This window comes from Equus caballus, chromosome 25 (assembly GCF_041296265.1).
Source record: "Equus caballus isolate H_3958 breed thoroughbred chromosome 25, TB-T2T, whole genome shotgun sequence".
In the NCBI taxonomy this organism is placed as follows: domain Eukaryota; kingdom Metazoa; phylum Chordata; class Mammalia; order Perissodactyla; family Equidae; genus Equus; species Equus caballus.
The window spans coordinates 43256675-43275752 of NC_091708.1; the positions used below are offsets into that span (position 1 = coordinate 43256675).

The 19078-nt window shown below is 45.7% G+C and overlaps 1 protein-coding gene across 11 annotated transcripts in view; it reads right to left on the reverse strand.

The window, feature by feature from the left end:
• The window catches only part of DDX31 (DEAD-box helicase 31), a 73574-nt gene that overhangs the window by 33721 nt on the left and 20775 nt on the right, over positions 1–19078 (reverse strand). For all 11 annotated transcript variants that reach the window (XR_002803979.2, XR_011432716.1, XM_070251983.1 and 8 more), the window contains 4 exons: positions 17969–18145; positions 14800–14859; positions 6012–6062; positions 4024–4163 (listed from right to left, as the gene is read on the reverse strand). Coding sequence is in view for 9 of the 11 variants with exons in the window: in XM_070251983.1 (XP_070108084.1) it covers positions 4024–4163; positions 6012–6062; positions 14800–14859; positions 17969–18145 (428 nt within the window). In the remaining 2 variants the exon portion in view is untranslated. The remainder of the gene's footprint in view (positions 1–4023; positions 4164–6011; positions 6063–14799; positions 14860–17968; positions 18146–19078) is intronic.

Sequence of the window (19078 nt, forward strand, 5' to 3'; positions counted from 1 at the left end):
AAACAATTCTCCCCCTTTCCCCTAAAGGTTACTCTGACAAAGCTATGAATGAAAATGTCACGTTTCTGACAGCGATTCACCTGAAATGTGTCACCACTTCCCTGAACACCCCCACCCTCCACACTCTCTCTGCTGCCAGCTCGCAGCCCTACGGGTACGTGAAATCTTTATACAGTAGCAAGAGTCAACTGAAGAAGGCAGGGTCTGTATGGGAGGGCAGGAGTCGGGGGGAAAATGCTCATGATTTCATGGAAAATCTATTTTTCATATGGGAGAGAAATGTTACAGCTACTGAATTTGCCTCTTATTCATGCCTGGAAACCTGAAGGAAGGTGAAAACACAGCCCAGTCCTATCTTTTTCTTTGTCTATCTGACTTGCTTCTACTCATCACTTTTTTTCCTTGAGAAACAAAAGTGGAGAAAACACCAAAGTAAAACAAACCTAAGAACTTGGGGTCAAATCTTGAAGCAGGGAGAAAGAAAAAAAGAATAAGGCCATTCACAGTCCAGGATACAGAAAACTAAATATGCCACAGAAAGGCAGGTTTCCCCAATGCATGGGAGCGTGGACATTCCAGCCAGGGCACGGCTCAAACGCTGTGTGTGTGTCCATATGACAACATTGGGGGACCATTCACCCTGAGAGAACAGGAGCTGAGAAGGAATGGGAGTGATTTACAGTTTAAAAGGGACTTCCTCCTATTCCGAGAAATCGTTGCTTCTGAGGAACAAAGCAAATCTACTCTGCTTATTTATGGTTCTATCAACAGATCTGAATTACTCCACCTTACTATGAAAAGAGATAAATAAATAAATTCAGGGAACTGTCTTATGCCTGATCTAAGAAATACATGTTTTGGATGAAGCATTTACATTTTAATAAACCAACGATGACTTTCATGAGAAACACGTTTAAAGGAGAAGTGAAAAAAAGCTAAGAAGTTGGCAAACACAAAGAAGTCAAGAAAAGAGGTAGAAACGAAGTTCGGAGCATTTAGACAGAGGCGGCCACAGCCCAGGGCACCTGTCTGCCGCCCCGTGAGCTAAATTAAATTGTCAGGGTGAGTTCTGCAGCGCCTGGTGTATGAAGGCAGGCAGCAATTTGTTGTGATGGCCCTTGCTGCCGAGAGCCTCTGCTGCCTTCCTGAATCTTCCCTGTAATTCATCAGCCACTCCAGCACCCCGCTGCCTGGCTCTCAGGTACGAGACATATACACACTTCTTCCTCCTCCTCTTTTTTCAATATTTAGGAGTGCACCTTTTGGATTCCAAAATGGTCAAGTCTGCTTCTTTCCACTGCATACTCTGCAACTAGTTCTTATTAGATGTAATTTTTTTCGTATTAAGTCAAAGAAACAGTCTGTATATAGATATCCAACACACAGTCCTTCCTCAAACAGAATTCAGGAAGGATAACACACGGTTACAGCATCATAACTTAGGTTCTGATATTTATTTAGGTCGACCACATCTAGCCCATGATGCAGGCACAGGCACTTCAACAGGTGAAGGTTCAGGGCAGAAAGCAGCGAGGCTGGACTCCTGCTGGACTCACTGCCCTTACATGAACGTTCTTACAGCGCCTGTGTATCCTCTCACACAACACCCCAATCTCTTCCTCTCGGGATTTCCCCGTCTTCAATCTTCCGAACTTCCTCTCCATGTCCAAGGCCCCGGCACCACTGGGTCGTCTCCCGAATGGGAACATCACCTTGATTCTTCCACGAATGCTGCTGGCACACTGTTTTTCCAGCTGAGAGCATCACAGAGGATGAGTGTTTTTATATCTTTAAAATATATCTGGCTCGCTAATAATTCGTGTTGGTATTATTATTTTCCCTTTTCCATCTTAGGTTTATATCTGAACCTTTCATAGCAAACAACTTGAATGAGTGTACTAAAGAAAAGTGACGGAGCCAAGAGGCAGAGGCTGTGCTGATAACTCTGGTGCCGGACAATTATCGTTTGACCTCATAACTGTTGGCACTCATTCTTCTGAGGAGAAGAGCACGTCCGAGCGAACGAGCACGGGAGAACATCCAGGGAGCCGCTGACGGGAAGGATGGCAGGAATGTGCACTTGCAGGTCTAGGACGGAAGGTGGAAAAGACGCTGTGGAGTGAGAGACAGGCTGCTAAGCTGCACTGACTGCACTTCCTCTTGGGGGATGACAACACACAATTCTGAAAACGCTTTCCACAGGTACATAGATTCCTATGACAGAGAAAAAAAAGCCACCGTGCTGTGACGGGCTCCCTGCCTGCGAGAACAGGGCGAGGGAAGACAGGAGAATGGGTTACGCCAACGGATTTTCATTTCAACCCCCCAGTGTTTCTGGAATACAACTGCCGGATTGGGTGCCGGCCTAGACACTGAAAGGGCCGCAGAGAGAAGGAGCAGCCAGCCTCCAGCCCCAGGGAACTTAGACTCCAGCTGGAGATCAACCTCTCCAGCCAAAGTGATCGACCAACTGACATGAGATTTCTCCCACAAGTAAGATAAAATACGCGTATCTTCCTGAAATAAAAACTACACTTTCAACTGACAACTTATATTAAGATGAGACACATTAAATAAAAGGAAAACCCAAACCATCTTCATTTTGACCCATTTGAAATTATTACCAGATTCATCAGGAGTGGTCCCTGCCTCCCTCAACACTGAAGGAGGCAAGGCACACTTTCAGAGTAAGCTACAGTCCATAAATGTTCCTACTAGCAACCTTGAGAGTGTCGCAACCTCTGACTGGGTAGGAGAGAGAGCTTTGTAGGGTAGGAAACATGGCGGGAACTGGTGAGGACGGCCACACACAGCTCTCTAAGGAGGGCTTGACTCAGTCCTGTGGTCCTCCAGACCAGGTCCCCATGCCATCTGCCTGGACATTTAAGTTCAGATTAGAATGCAACGATTTTCCCAACTCCTAGTGTTATTGGCTGCTTTGCATAATATATAGGGCTGGGCAAAGAAAAGCTCCAAGAAACGACACCCTCACATTCAGCCACACAGCTGAGTTGAGCGCCAGTGTCACAGCATCAGTTCTAAGTGGCACTCAGCAGCCATCGTTGTTTCCATGCATGGCGTGGATCACGTCCCTCCATCTTGGGCATACATACAGCTCTTCCTGTGCCCCCAAAAACATTTCACGCATCATTGTGCTATGTCTGAGCAGAAGAAATTCTTGAAAGTACATCAGTGTGAAAAACTGCATGCCTTTAGAAGCTTGTTATTTGAACTTGTTATTTCAGGTGCCGGAGGTTTTATGGAAAACACGACAAAACAAATTCATCTCTGTGGCCCTGGTGAATTCTTTCTGCTTTCATTACAATTTCTCCTGGCCATGTGGAGTCACTGCTGTGTCTATTTGCTTTCTCTGTCTTTCTTGAGTGAGACCAGGGTTTGATGGAAGCCCCTGTCTAAGGCTCCATGCTGCCGAGTCCTGCTGAGCCTGCCATCCAGGGCCGCAAATGGGGGCTTTTGCAGGAGACAGTGAGGTGCTGCCATTTGATTGGCACGAACAAGATGGCGACTGGACAGTCTTGGCTGCGAGTGTATGGTGCATATTTCAACTGCCTCTAAATGATTTCTTTCCTGGGTTTATCTTCCTGGGAGAGGGGGAGTTGTGTGATGAGAACAAAGTAATACTTTTCAAAGACAAATCAGCTTTAAAGGTACAAAATGCTAATTGCAAAAAATAAAAATTGCGAATAGAAAAGATCAAGCACCTGGCTGTGAGGGTTGTGCACACTTATTTTACAGTAAGAGAAACGAAACACAGACATCTGCCTTAAAGAAAAACGGAGCCCAACAGATCGTTCTATGACTTAGTCTGGCAACACAATGGAAATTGTCATGTGCTGATGGTATTAAGGGTTTTAGTTTTTGCCACTGGCTATTCTGGGACTCATTTAGGGATCACAAGGGTTAATGGCTCTTCGTCAGCTTACAAGGCCCATCCACTGTAAAAAGCGACAGAAAGTTAATTAGGTGAGATCAGCCGAAACCCCGTTCAGGTTTCTGACTCACTTGATTTTGTGAGAAGCCAACGAGTTGACATATTCTGCCTCCGAAGGAGCCAAAATGAGCAGGCTGCTCCCATGGCAGCCAATCCGGGCGGTTCTCCCAATCCGGTGGATGTATTCAGCAGGTGAAGACGGAGCGTTGTACTAAAAAGGGTAACAAAAATGAAGGCATTCACAGATCAAGAGATTGCCATTAATTGGAAGTGCAATACCCCTCACCTGCCTCCAGGTATCCCCAGAATTAAATCCTGGTGCTATGGTTACCCTAACACAATCACAAGAAGTCACTCAACCCTGAAACTCCTGGCTTCATTGGAAATAACAGGGCTCTGACACGCAGACGCGAACAGTGGCCAAGTTTGAGATAAACGAGATGTCTTCTCATCCCAATATCTCCTTTTTAATTTTACTTCTCCACAGGTCTCTTCATTTTCCTATTTGCATCTTTTCACTGAGGTGACTGTGCAAGGTGAAAACGTAGGCAGGTGGGGGTAAAATTCTGCAGGATGACCACACGACCTTGGCCTACTTCCTTGGTAGACAAAGCAGTGGGGATGAGGGCACAGAGGACACCGGCCAGGCTAAGGAGGAAGGGGCTGATTACTCTGATCACAGAGTTCAGCTCTGCTGCTGGGCCCCCAGGAGGGGTTCCCTTCGCACAGGGACATGCTTCTCCTCCCATGGAAAGCATTCCTGACTTGGGGAACGGACAGACTACAACTCAGCAGAATGGACTATGCACAGCATTGGGTGTTCTCTATGGCAATAACTTCGTCATCGTTAAAACTAATTGACTGGGCCGGCTGGTGGCGCAGCAGTTAAGATCACACATTCCGCTTCTTGGCAGCCAGTGGTTCGCCAGTTCAGATCCTGGGTGCAGACATGGCACTGCTTGGCATGCCATGCTGTGGTAGGCGTCCCATATATAAAAAGCAGAGGAAGATGGACACGGATGTTAGCTCAAGGCCAGGCTTCCTCAGCAAAAAGAGGATGACTGGCAGCAGTTAGCTCAGGACTAATCTTCCTCAAAAAAAAAAAACAATAAAAAAAACCACACAAACTAATTGACCATCTTTTCATTCTTGTTTTTCTTTGCTGCTACACAAATCAAAGATCACAAGGCCAAGATGAATATGTTATATTCCACATATTTTATATATATACATATATACATATATATATATATGGAGGCCAGGCATATTAAACTAATCACTAGTCACTATATAAGAAGGCTCTATGATCAATTTTGTGTCTGGCCTCCCACACATTAAAATTATCCTTGCCTTCTTATCTTTAATTTGCTCTGTGGCCAGCAGGAAAGAAGACACGATGCCTTAGTCGCAAAGTGACCATCTTCAGTGAGCAGATAGGATTTCCTAGCCAGTGACAGGCATGCAATTCCACTAAAATGTGAATAAACCATGACTCACGTAAACAGGGCACGTGTCCCCTGGTCCCTACACAGAATGGCTGAAAAATACCATTCTGCAGACTAACGAAAAGAAGAAAAAAATCTAAAACCACTAGACTCTAGTGCTAACACCTGTACCCTCTGGAAAGGCGTCTAAGGCTGGAGGTATGTGTAAGATGCTGTCAGGGACTTAATTGCCCCCTGCAGGTCAATGTACACGGACATGGCTCTCAGGACAGCTGAGCCATCTCCTTCTGGACACAATGAGGCCTCCCAGGAGCCAGGGTAATTCCCATTATTTTCAGATACTGAAACTGTGTGTGTGACATGCACTGGTCTGGGAGCAGGGGAGCCTGCCCCCTCCTCCCGTGACTGCACAGTCTGGCTGTTTTGCTGTAGCAGGTAGGTGGGCTGGCTTAAGGAAAGATGTCAGCATAGTTGTGCAGATAAGGCTGGTTGCTGCCTGGTTACCAGGGCAACATCCAAGAGGGTAATAATAATTACTCTACTTAAAGCCAATGCATCTACTCATGATCATATATTCCTGCCTCAAACTCACACCTTAACAACTAAAAAATTACCTGAACAATCCACTTGACTTGAGGGAGGTCTAAGCCCCGAGCTGCAACATCCTTCAAAAGAGAAAAAAATATGACTTAGGACTGAGTTTCTGAACCTTTTTTGGGTCACAGATCTATCTGACAATCTAATGCAAACTATGAGGGCTCACCCCTACCATGTGCACGCACGCACACACATACACACCTCTGCACACAACTTCAGGAACCCGCTGAAGTCCATCTTTGATTAAAAGTTCTGAGTTAGGGTAAGTCCTACAGAATCCACTGGTGAGGCAGTCACAACCCACTTCAACAACATGGGTTTGAATCCTGCTTCTGGAAGATTCCCCCCGACGTATTCCCTTGTGGAGGTGAGTTGCAAAGTGTTTACTGAGGACTCTGCTCATTAGCCTGAGAGCAGTGAGCATCAAGCAAGGCCCCCCCTTCAGACAGCTAAGTCAGAACCCAGGCCAAAGACCTAACCCGGCAGATGGAAACCATAAAAGCAACAGAGATATATTTTTTCTTCTCAGCCGGTCACCACCTAAACAGCAGAGACTCTCTGCTCTCTGGTTCCTGGCCATTCTGGAAGACAGACGAGAAAATGGGAATCTTCCAGTCTTTAGCAATAAATTTACACTTGGCATTTATCTTCAAGTGTAACAGTCATAACAAGAATATCCCCAGTCAACAATTACTGAGCACTTACTAAACGCCAGACACTGTGTGCAGCATTTTGCCTGCACTATCTTGACTGATCTCCAAAACAACTATTACTCCCATTTGACAGAGGAAACCAAAGTTCAGAGAGATTAAGTAACTTATCCAGGGACACACAGCTAAGAAGTAGAGGTAGCCCTCGTTTCCAGGTCTGCTCTCCTTTTCCAAGACCGTATTATATTCTACTGCTCCACCATCAAAAACGATGCCCCACAAGCTGCTACTGGGAATGCCAAATAGCACAAATTCCTATGGCAGGGAATTTGGTAAGATCCAGCAAAATTACATACACACTTGCCCTTTGACCCAGAGCAATCTCACTTCTAGAAATCCATCCCAAAGATACACTGGCAAAAGCACAAACTGATAAACATACAAGGCTATTCATTTCAGCACTGTTTGTAACTGCAGGTCTGATAAAAACCCCAAGTCTAGCAGGAGGCGGGTTGAATAAAATATGGTAATACCTACCCCACATAATAGATTATTACACAGCTACAAAAGGAAGGAAGATTCCCACGTACTGATATGGAGAATCCCTAGGATTTATTTTGAATGCGTATAGTATGCTTTTGTGTAAGAAACGAGGGGAATACAAATATATTTGCTCATGTTTCAAAAAGAAATAATGGAGGAAAAAACCCAAAAGCTTATAAAAATAGTTACCTATAGGGGAAGGAAGAGAACAGAGGGAGGGGACAAGGAGGGAAGCTAGACTTCTGTTAATTTGACTCTGAGACCATGTTTGACGTAATTAAAAAGTAAGCCAGTCAGCAGTCAAGCAATAGGAAGGACAGACCACCACCTAGGGCATGTTCTTGCCAAAACAAAACAAAACCCTAACCTGAATCTAATCAAGTGTCTAGCCCTAACTGCTGCTGTAGAGGAAACGTGGGGGGGGGGGGGGTCACATCTGGAACGTGGGGTATTCTAAAGGACAAACGGTCTGGTTTCATCCACTGAAACATTCAAGGATAAAAAAAGGAGGGCAACAAAAACACACAGCATTAAACTGACAGATCAAAGGACAAGTCGATCGGTAGATAAACTGAGAACCAAGACCTGGAAGGAAGCTCACCAAATCTGTCCACTGTGGTTCTCTCTCGGTGGAGGGAGTTGGGGCGACTTTGACTTCTCTCTTTGCATTTTCCTGGTCGTTGCTTTGCTTTTTATTTAACAATGGATGCATATTACTTCCCCCCAAATTTTTATTTAGAAAAATTTCATCTAGATTCAGCAATTGCTAATCTTTGGCACATCTGCTTTCTCCTTTTCTCTCTGTGCACACACGTTTTTCTGAACCATCTGAAAGTTAAGTTACAAATATTATAACATTACCCCTAAATACCCTAGCATGAATCTCCTAAGTAAATGGACATTCTTCTACATAATTACACCACCATTATCACACCTAAGAAATTTAATATTAAATAACATTATTTTCTAATAATCAGCCCATATTCAAATTTCTCCAACTGTATCTCAGATGACTTCCATAGCTGTTTTCCTTTCCCAATCCAGGACTGAATCGTAGATCACGCATTCCATGTTTATTATATCCCTCTAGACTTCCTCAATCTAGAATGGTATCCCTGCCCTTTATTGATTTATTTAGTTTTTTGATTAACTATCAATTTTGAAGTGTCCAGGTGTCTTGAGGAACACCCCAGAATCTGGATTTTTCTGTTTCCTCATGGTCAGGTTCAGGATAAGATTCAGGAGAAACATTTTGGCAGAAAGACAACATCAGGGTGGTGCGTGCTTGCGAGTGTATGACACGGGGAGACAGGCTAGGCCAGTCTGTCCTGTCCTGGTGATGCTGGCACTGGGGTAAGTGGTGTCTGCCAGCTCTCTCCATTGCATAGCTATCTTTCTCCTTTGTAATTAATAAGTAAACCGGGGAGGGAAACTTTGAGACTGTTTCTTAAAACCTTGTGCCCAAGGGTTTTAGCATCTATTGATGCTTCCTGTCTGTATCAATTGTTCCCCTGATGGCTGCAAAATGATGACTCTCTAAGCCCATCATCCCTTCCTTCCATTCGACAGCCAGCGTTCTCCCATAAGGACAGCCCTCCTCCCTCTCTTCTCACTTTTAAGCATCACTAAGGAGTTATACGTATAAAGCTTTTTTGAAAAATAACAATCTTATGCAAAGTTTCTGCAAGAAGTAAGTAAAAACAATCACTTTCTGTATCCTCCAGGGTCAGAAGCAGCACCCGAGGAAGACACGTCCTGCCATCATCTAACTCACCCAGAAGGACCACTGTGGGCGAGTCAGAATTTGTCTGCCTTCACTCTAACTACACCTGGGATCTGCTGGGTTCCTGTGAATGGTGGCTAGACTGCATCTATCAAGTGTTAAGCAGAAGTTTAATATACTAAAAGTGTGTCAAGCACCCACAAAGTGTCTTCAGACAGTTCCCACATGCCCCGAAAGCTGAAGGCTGATGTTCCAGAGCTGATGGCTCTGAAAACACAATTTAGAGCGTGCTCTATCTGAAGGGGAGCAGAAACTGCTTTCTACACTAACTACAGCTGATGTCTTTAGAAAAACTGACGGGCTCTTCAATCTGCTAAGCTCCTGTTAAGAAATGATGTATTTTCTTTAAGTGCTCTGCAGTGGGAGATGCATGTAGACAAGGGGCTGCCTGAGCTTTACAGACAAGCTTTGTAAAAAATTTAATGCTCAATGGTTTAGTAAATTCAACCAAGAAACACCGATAAAACTCTAAAGCGGCATATGATGTTCATGAAACTCACTCTGAGTACAAACACGCTGAAAGAGTGAGTTAGGAAGAACGCGGGGAGACTCTTGCTGGGACGGTTCAAGGTTCTATTTCCCACATGGGTGATGCAGTTCAGAACAACTGGCTGAGAGACGATCTTCCCGTCCCCCACAACTTCTTGTGTTAGGGTGGGGAACCTCACCGACAGCCAACCACTGCCTGGACTCAATCTGGCTCTTTCTTTAAGTACTTCTTCCTAGTCTCAGCTGAGGCTAACACAGAGAATAGGAGAAAGGAATAATCTTTCTGGTCTAGGTACAGAGGGAACTGCACTCCAAGCCATGCGATCCGGGCAAGTCAACTCAGCTCTCTGAGTTACCCACGTATAAAATCACTATAAGATCTACCCTGTTTATCTCATGAGGCTGTTGTGATTATCAAATGAGATAGTGTATGTGAAAACTGTTTTGAGAATTATAAATCGAAGTATTCCATCTCATGATGAAGTAAGACTTGGTACGGCAGCAAGTAAGCAGTGATTTAAAAGCTCCTTTACTCTCTTCCTCACACCCCACTCACTCGCTGTGGGCAGGGCACCCAGAGAAGCAGGAGTTGCTCCATCTTCCTGGAATACTGTCAACCAGCTGCACCAGATCACAGGAAACTGATCTGCCGAAGATTCAGCAAAGGCTTCGGCTCTCTGCCCACCCTTAGAACTGAGATCCAGCCCAACTGTATTCCTTTAACCTAATTAGGGCAAAAGAATTGCTAAAGTCAGTTCTGAAAGACACTCAACAGCGAGGCCTTGAAGGCCCTGGGCTTGACAATTGGCTGCCTCCGTGAGACCAAGGAGTACAGATGGAAGGCAGCTTGCTCAGGTGCCAGCCTGTCAGTTGGATTAAAATGACTCATTTATTTACCCAAGAACCTCACAAAGTGCTTTTACTAACAGGGAGAGGGGGCCTGCCGGCTCTCTGAGCAAGGGACGCAGCAAATTCGCCTCTGCAGCCTTCCTGGCCTGCCAAAAGTCATTATTGCCGTGTGTGGAAAGCCATCAGCGGGGTACAGGCCCCCGTTGTCCGGGTGACAGATTGGGCTGCGTAATCAGAGGAGGAAGGAGAGAGTGCAGAAGCTGTCAGAGGCGAGAGATCTTGGCTGGAGCCGCCAAAAAACTGGCAACATGAGTTAGCGTAACTGAGTAAACAGCCAACAATCTCCAAATGATCCTGCCATTAACACAAATGAAATAAAGGAGAAAAGATCAACTTTACCTAAAAAGCTACCCCAGAGAAAACCGAGAAAGTCTCCGTTTATTCTGGGTGGTGAAGTGACATTCTTTTGACTCTTACGGCCTCACTCCTTTGTCTCATAGCCTCCTGGCACAGTGGAAATTCCCCAGGAGGAGAGGAAATTAAGAACTGCACAGACATAACAGTGTGCTTCAAGCAAAAAAAAAAGGGCGAGCGAGAAGGTGGAGGAAAGAGCAGAGGTGAATTAGGTATCTTCTGGAGAAGAAAGCATGTGCTGGACAACCACGATATATTCAACGGACAATCAGCCAGCAGACCCGAGTGGAGGTGCAAGTGCCTCTCCTGGCTGGGGACAAGGTGACTGTACTCCATTTATCCAGGGACAACCAGGGAGTGCCACGCAGACCAAGAGAAAGCATGCTGTCAGCCTTAAAACCAGAGGTAGCTTGGAAATTCCAATTTCTAGTCACTCAGTGGTATTTCTCTTTATCAACTAACAATGGTGTTAAAAGCCATACTCCCTTCCTCTGGCTTAGGGTGGGCTCTTCACCATAAACAGGAGGACCTATTTTGTAGATAATCCAATATCCTATATCTGTTTCTTTTTGATTTCTTAATTCCATTTGGGAAAGTGGGCTTTGAACTTTCAAATGACTCCTTCCTGCTTCCCTCCTTCCTACTCCCTCCTTAACTTCGCTTCTTCTTAGATCTAATTTTCTCGAGGACACAAAACTATATTTCAAATGTGTAAAGACTTCTCTTTCACAAACTGGTCTCTTCTGCCCGACTACCCTATTACCTCCACCTAGACTCCAGCTCACTGTGGTCACACATTTATTGAGAACCCACAGTACATAAGGCCACGCATCAGGTCCTGAAAGAGGTGCGTGAAATTAAAAAGGTCCTTGCTTTCAAGATATTTACAGGGGCCAGCCCAGTGGCACAGAGGTTAAGTTCACATGTTCCGCTTTGGCGGCCTGGGGTTCCTTGGTTTGGATCCCGGGTGCGGACCTACACACTGCTTGTCAAGACATGCTGTGGTAGGTGTCCCACATATAAAGTAGAGGAAGATGGGTATGGATGTTAGCTCATGGCCAGTCTTCCTCAGCAAAAAGAGGAGGATTGGCAGCAGATGTTAGCTCAGAGCTAGTCTTCCTCAAAAAAATAAATAAATAAAATTAAAATAAGCTGTTTATAATTAAGATGAAAGAAAACACACACACACATGCATGCATGCACGTGCATACCCTTAACTGTTCCTAACAACAGATGCGATAGCAGGGAGGAAAATGGGGTGGGAGGGAGTTTCCAGCAGTAAAGGAAACAGAGTAATTGTGAGCTTTTGTGTGGTTCCACCACAATTCCCAACTTTTCATACAGACATTCAGTCTTCTGGCCTCGTTAAAAGGCTCCTCGGATGATAAGTCAAAACGGCAAAAAATACGGTATGAAGGGGAAAAATCCCCACACAACAATTAACAACACGATTCCTCTTTATTGAAAGAAGCCAGTTCTTCATCTGCCCCGTCCCGATGTGGCACCGTTCCTCAGTAACACTAAGGAGGCTCCTGGAGAGCATTCAGAGAGGCTGGCAAGCAACAGGCTGCTGAAAAGGACGCAGAGGGACAGTATCTGCCCAACCCAGGCATGATCTATTACAACGTGTCTCCTGTGCCCACGGCTCTCAGATGCCAGAGCGTCAGGCTGAAGCAAACATACACGGCAGAGGCAGAAGGAACCTGGAGAGAGGGAATGAAGAACTTCTCCCCAGAGAACCTGCTCAGAACCTGGCTTAGAAAAGAGGGAAATGAGCCCAATCCAGCTCCTCTCCAGTAACCACCACTGCAGAGTAAAGATGAGATGACTGGCAGAGGATCGGTGTACTGGAAGTGACCTGGGCAAGCAAATGATGTACCAAGAGATTTTAGAGAAAGCAGATTGTGGGCAAGTGAGAGTTTGCTTTCTATGTGGCACCCAGGACTAGCAGGGGACAGAGCTTGGGGGGTACTTTTCTTTGCCAAGTCAGTGGCACTCTGTCTAGCTGACATCACTTGCCTACAGGTATCAGCCAGACAAAACAAGTCATTATATGCTTCTGACCCCACTAAGAATTACATTTCAGAAAGAATTACCTTTCCTTACATGTAGAGCTACTAAAAAACCAAAAACAAAACCAAAACAAACCAAAAAACTGAACTTCAAATACCAGAGTTGTCTTTGAGACTTAGCGCTCACCCGTGTCTGTAAAACATGGGAGCATCTGCACACTAGGAAGCTCGATTTCCCACCAGGGACAACCCTGCACCTTAAGGGTCCAAGATAAAAACATTTTGCTCAGATCTTAACCCAGACTCCGACACAACACAGTTTCCTACTGCCCTCTGTTTCAATATAGAGAATCTGTAACATTCATTCTCAAGATAACACCATATATATGAAAAAGTGAAATGTATTCCCAATGATCAAGTACACTAGTCTCAGCCTCTCCGTCTTTAGAAAAAGGAATACACTGGTGGGTTTCAATACTGAGTTTCTTGGGCCCCAACCGTCCACTTGTTCAATCCACAAACACCCAGTGCCCACTGGGCACCTGCCCTGTGCCAGGCGCTGGGATGGAACTACACATAAAACACAGCCCCTGTCTTCACGAGCTGGCGATCTGGTGGGAAGATACCGAGACCCAGGGTGATGAGTGTTAGAAAGTAATGCAGGGTGAACTGGGAATGCGTAATGGGGAAGAACTGGGGCTCCAGCGGCCTGTGTCCTGGAAAAAAAAAAAAGGAACTTTAAGGTGAGACCTGAGTAGGGGTCAAAGTCAGAGTGGGGTGTCCCACGCAGAGGGAATACATGTACCAAGACCCCAAGGCCAGAAAAAGAATGACACATTCAAGGAACTGAAAGAGGGACCTGCTTGGCTGAAGAGTAGGGAGCAAGGGGGACAATGGGGACAGAGAAGACAGGAAGGGGTCAGGCTCCAGAAAGAATTATTGGACAGGATAAGGATTTTTGACAAATATCTTTATCAAGTAGATGATCTGGACTTCTCTTCACTTTAGACTTGGCATTTAAGATGGTTCTACAGCACACCCAAGCATCGGACTTGAGGGTGGGCTTCGTAAAGGGAAGGGGTGCCTGGTCAGACACAGCCCTCCTCGGGAGGCCAGCATCCCCACAGTACCGGCAGAGCCACTGTCTGCCACCCACGTGACAATCAGCACAGCAGGACACGTGGGTGACGGGCAGGCCAACTTGTGCATGACCACACACACAAGAAACAAAACTGCACTCACCCAAACGCTCTAACTTTAGAAAGAAAATTGTCTCCATTACCTTTCAAACCGAACACAGAGTAAGAGTTCCTTAAAAAGGAACTGCATTATGTGAGGCCTAGAGATGTATTCAAACAGCTAAACGTCTTTGTTTTCACCCAGCACCTGTTCACTGGATTACTCAATTTCTAGCACCATTTCATTACTGTATATACAGGGATTGCTCAAATAACCAGTTGGGGATTTGGTTACGTCATCCAAGATGGCACAAACAGGGAAGGTATTTTAATCCTGGGAGCGAGCAAAGGTGTGAGTTTCAATCTCGAACGAGCACGGAGGCGGGCATGAGAGCTGAGCTGGAGGAGGCAGCTGTCCAAGATTGCAAAGACGGAGCTGAATACAGCGGCCCCGCAAACTGCAGGGCAAACGGGAGTTTCAGACAATAGCACATAAAACCTGTCCAAGTGCATCTATTTTCCTCCGAGAAAAGTGAGCAGAGGCAAGGAGAGTGATTTGGTCGTGGAAAGACTTTCTCAGCTCTAATTACTCCCGATAGCTGTAATTTACAAGTTTTGGGGGGATAGAAATCGCCAAGATTCACACGTTTTCAGGCCAACAGCTGTCACTATTAGTGAGCAAATCGCCAAGTCTTCTGCACAGTGGCGGCCGGCTGTCCGTGGCACAGTCAGGTGACAACCCAGAAGTGCGAAGGGACCAGACACACCAAGAGGCCCCTGTAGTCCCCCTCTCTGTAGGGCTGACCGTGAAGCAAACTGTCGAGAGATGAAAAATCACAAGCATTGCAGAAAGTTTCAACCTTCACAGAGTATAGAGTAATACCTACCGTGCAAAGGAGGACGCCTGTTTTGGAGTGTGAGAATTCCTGAAACACTGCTGTTCTTTCCTACAAAAACAAGGAAAATGGGGCCTTACCACTCTGAGATCAATTCCAGCAAGGAGGGCTTAGATTCCCAAACTTTCCCAATTGTAACTGTAGAAAATTACCTTTAAGTAAAGGAAGACAATGAAATCAACCCTCCACTCAGAGCAAACCACCACTGTAACACTTTGAAGTTTCCTGAGCCCCCTCCTATGCAAAACAACCAAACACATGGCTTTGTTTAAATGCCACCATACTACTCACACCAACAACGTGCTCTTATGATATGGCAATAGAATGTGAACATCTTTCCATGCTAATAAATCTCCAAAAACCACATGGTCTCTCCTGACTGTACAGTATTCAGCCGAATGGGTGCACATCATTTACATGACCAATGGCCCGTTAGTGTCCACTGAGGTTGTCTCCAATAGGTGACTATCACAAACAGGGAGGTGATAAACATCTCTGTAGATGAGTCCTTGTGTACATGCTTACTATTCCCTTGGAGTAAATTCCTAAAGGCAGACTTGCTGGACCAAAAAGTATGTACACTTAAAAGGCTTTCAGCGTGAACCTGGGACGGGCACACTCAGAGTGTGTTTAAGTCAGTGTTGCTAGCAGTTAAGACTTGACCATGTCCACCTGTCAGCAACAACAAAAGAGGGAATATACCTGAATTACAAAAAATTTGGAAAAGAGAAAAAAATGAAGTCTCTCCTTCCGCTCTGGCACAGCCACTATGCCACTGGGGTAAAGTTCACTCTGGTTCCACGTGCATGTATCTGTCACATAACTGGAACCCGAGGGTACGCCTCACCAAGTACAGTGGATGACGGCAGCCAACACCCACTGAGTGCTTTCAGGGACCAGACCCTGGCCTATGCCTTACATGTCTGAACTTACCGAATCTGAACCACCCTACGAGAAGGTTCCATCACCATCCCCATTTCCAGAAGAAGAAACTGAGCACAGAGAGGTTAAGGAACTTGCCCAAGGGACACGCACACAGTTAGTAAAGGGCTAGACTGACATCTGAGCCCAGAGTTGGTGCTCAGACCCTCAAAGGGACAGCTGCGGTCCCCAGTTTGCTGCACAGTCCTTATGAGGGTCTTTTTAACAGTGGCATTGTAGAGTCAAAACCAGAAAAAAATCAGGAAAGTCCAGAAAAGCCCGTGAAACCTCTTAAAGACTGGACATAATGTGGTCAGGTTTGGGGCAAAGACAAAAACCACCAAACTCTTGAGCTTCCATCACAATTATCACACAGCAACTTCTTCGAACAGCATCCTCTCTCCAAGGCTCGTAAACTTCGTTAGGGTCATGTCAATCATCTAGGGAGACCACACTGAGGTCATGTGGAGCAGTGGTCAGGGTACCGGGCCAGGATATGTGGCTGGGACTATTTCAGCTTAGTCTGGGAGAAGACACTGAACCTCAGTACCTATAAAATGAAATACAGAGACACTCCCTCCCATCTTGGACCCATCCCATGGGGAGGCTGTGAAGGCTACTTAATAGACAAAACAACAGAAGTAAGACACTGACAACTATTAAACTGTTCCTGGGAGAGAAACAATAGTGACGGCTCCTGACACTTACGCAGTACTGACGCTGCGCAGGCCCTGTTCTCAGCACTTCATCTGCATTAACTCAACAATCTGTCACAACCACCCTGGGAAGGAAGTCGTCTTATCAGCTCCATTTCAGAGACACGGAAACTGAGGCACAGAGAGGTTTAATGCTTTCCTAAGGTCACACAGTCAGTAAAGGGCAGAGCCAGGACTAGAACACAAGCAGTCTGCTCCCGGGGCACACAGCTGACAACACCCTGCTGGACTACCATCTTGTGACAATGTGAGAGAAAGGGTTGGAAATAATGGAACTACAGCATCTTTTGTAGGATCTATTCAGATTCCAGATCCTTCTGAGTCCACAGCCAGCTCCCTGATCATCCTCGGACCTAGCCTGCAGAATGCCTCTGGGGAGAACAGACCCAGGGGATCAGTACATTAAGTTTAAAAAAACACGCAAACATCCCAAATGGGATTACATTACGAAATGAATAAACTCAACTGAATCAGGAATCCTGAAGGTAAAAACCAAGAGTTTATAAAATTCACAAAGGCTGGAATATTCGGGAAATTCTATATAATCTCACGGTAAATAAGCAGCTGTGTTCCTGAGTGACCTTGAGCGAGTTCACTTTTGTGAGCCTCCATTTCCTTAATTATTAAAACAAAAAAAACAAAAACAAAAAGGACTGGATTTGATGACCATACCGTTTCTTTAAGCTCTAAAAGTCTTACAATTTTTAAGCTGGTTCTGGTCAAATCTTACTCCGATGTGTGGCTTTCTCTCACTCTGCCTCATTTTCTCAGCTGCCTGGTGGCCGCTCCTTGAGGACAAGATGGCTCCTATTTCCAAGCCATGTGTCCTTTCTTTCAAATTCCAGCGAGTTCCTCTTGTTCTACGCTCCGCCCCGCCTCCCTAAATGGACAGCCTACTTACCAGCAGTGGAATGAGGCTTATGCAGCTAAGAGCCTAAAACAAGGAAAATGCTATACTCTTCTCCCTGAATAAAAATATTACTCAGAGCTGAGACAGAACTGAGACCCGAAGCCCCTTTAACACACAGTCCCCTCTCCCAACCAAAAGTGCTCAGAGAGAAAGCGCTGCATCTTGTTGACAATGACAGCAGTCATGCTCAGCAGTACCATATGGGATCCACAATTTAGCTCCATTAATGCTCTTAATTTGAAGACATCAAGCCCTAATTACACACTGGGTACTAAAAAGGCAAAACCCTTCCCTGGTGCCAGCTACTTAGTGGTACTCTGTTGCCTTAACAGCTGGTTGAGGTAGATTCAGGCCAAGCCAGGCCTGTGAGCTCTCTCAGGTGGAAGAGACCGGCCTGCGGAGCAAGAGCAATCGGCAACAATAGACGCCCCTTGCCCACATGGACACAGCGGCGCAATCCGCCCTAGTTCCAGCGGTCGCCCACTTGAGGCTCACTTTTCCCCAGCCCGGTGGAGCCTGCGAGGGAAGCGAGTGCTGACCCTGGAGGATGAGTTCAAGTTGACGGGACTCGGGTGTGCTCCCGTTTCCACTCCTGGGGGAGGCTAGTGCTCACCTCCTGCTCCATGTTGCCATGCAGCCGCAGGAATTTTAATCGCGTGGAGGCAGATGGTAGCTGCCCTGGTGCCGGGGCCCCTGAGCTGCTCAGCAGGGTCTGGAGGAAGAGGTTGTAGTGGAACTCCACTAGCTCGCAACTCGAGAAAAAGACAATCATCTTCTGGTCTTTTTCAAACTACAGTGATACAAAGAGGAAAAAACAAGCACATGTCTTTAAGTGACAGTGAAATGAATATTTCTCTAAAATACAATCATGCTGGCCCCGATTTGGAAACACAGGTGACAGACGGCTTTGAATTATTTTTACAAAATAACACTGATACTCCAAGCTACAAAGAATGTAGGAAAGGAAAATGACATAGCTATAACCTCAAACGGGTTTTCTGTATCTGAGAAAAACAAATATACTTTAGAGTGAAGCTGTACGTTAGCTCTGTTCCTTTCATTCATTCAGGGCTCACACACACAATACTACCCAGCTGAGACCCTGCATATGCAGTAAATCTGGAAGCTTCATTCTCAAGCCCTTCTACCTACTATTTTCCCATATACCAGAGAAAGTTATCACATGAATCTAGTAAATAAATACACAAGTACCATGATTCTTTAAAAACACAAGCACAGGCCCCTCTATCTGCCTCACCTTCAGCAAGTTTCACCACCTGGGACGTTCCCAGTATCATCCCAGGAAAGATCTTTAAGGCAGATTTCAAGCCAAACATAATGGCTCTCAACGACCTCTGATTCTTTTTTTTTTTTTAAAGACGGGCACCTGAGCTAACATCTGTTGCCAATCTTTTCTTCTTTGTTCTTTCTTCTTCTCCCCAAAGCCCCCACTACACAGTTGTATATTCTAGCTGTAGGTCCTTCTAGTTGTGCTGTATGGGACGCCTGGGTGAGCGGTGCTGGTTCCGCACCCAGGATCTGAACCCGTGAAACCCTGGCCGCTGAAGCGGAGCGCATGAACTTAACCACTTGACACGGGGCCGGCCCCTGACCTCTGATTCTTTACCACAACCCTAGAACCACGAACTGAAAAGATGTCTATTAAGGTCCACATTTACAAGTAGTTAAGTTGGAAAACGGGTGTGTGTGTCTCAATTCATTG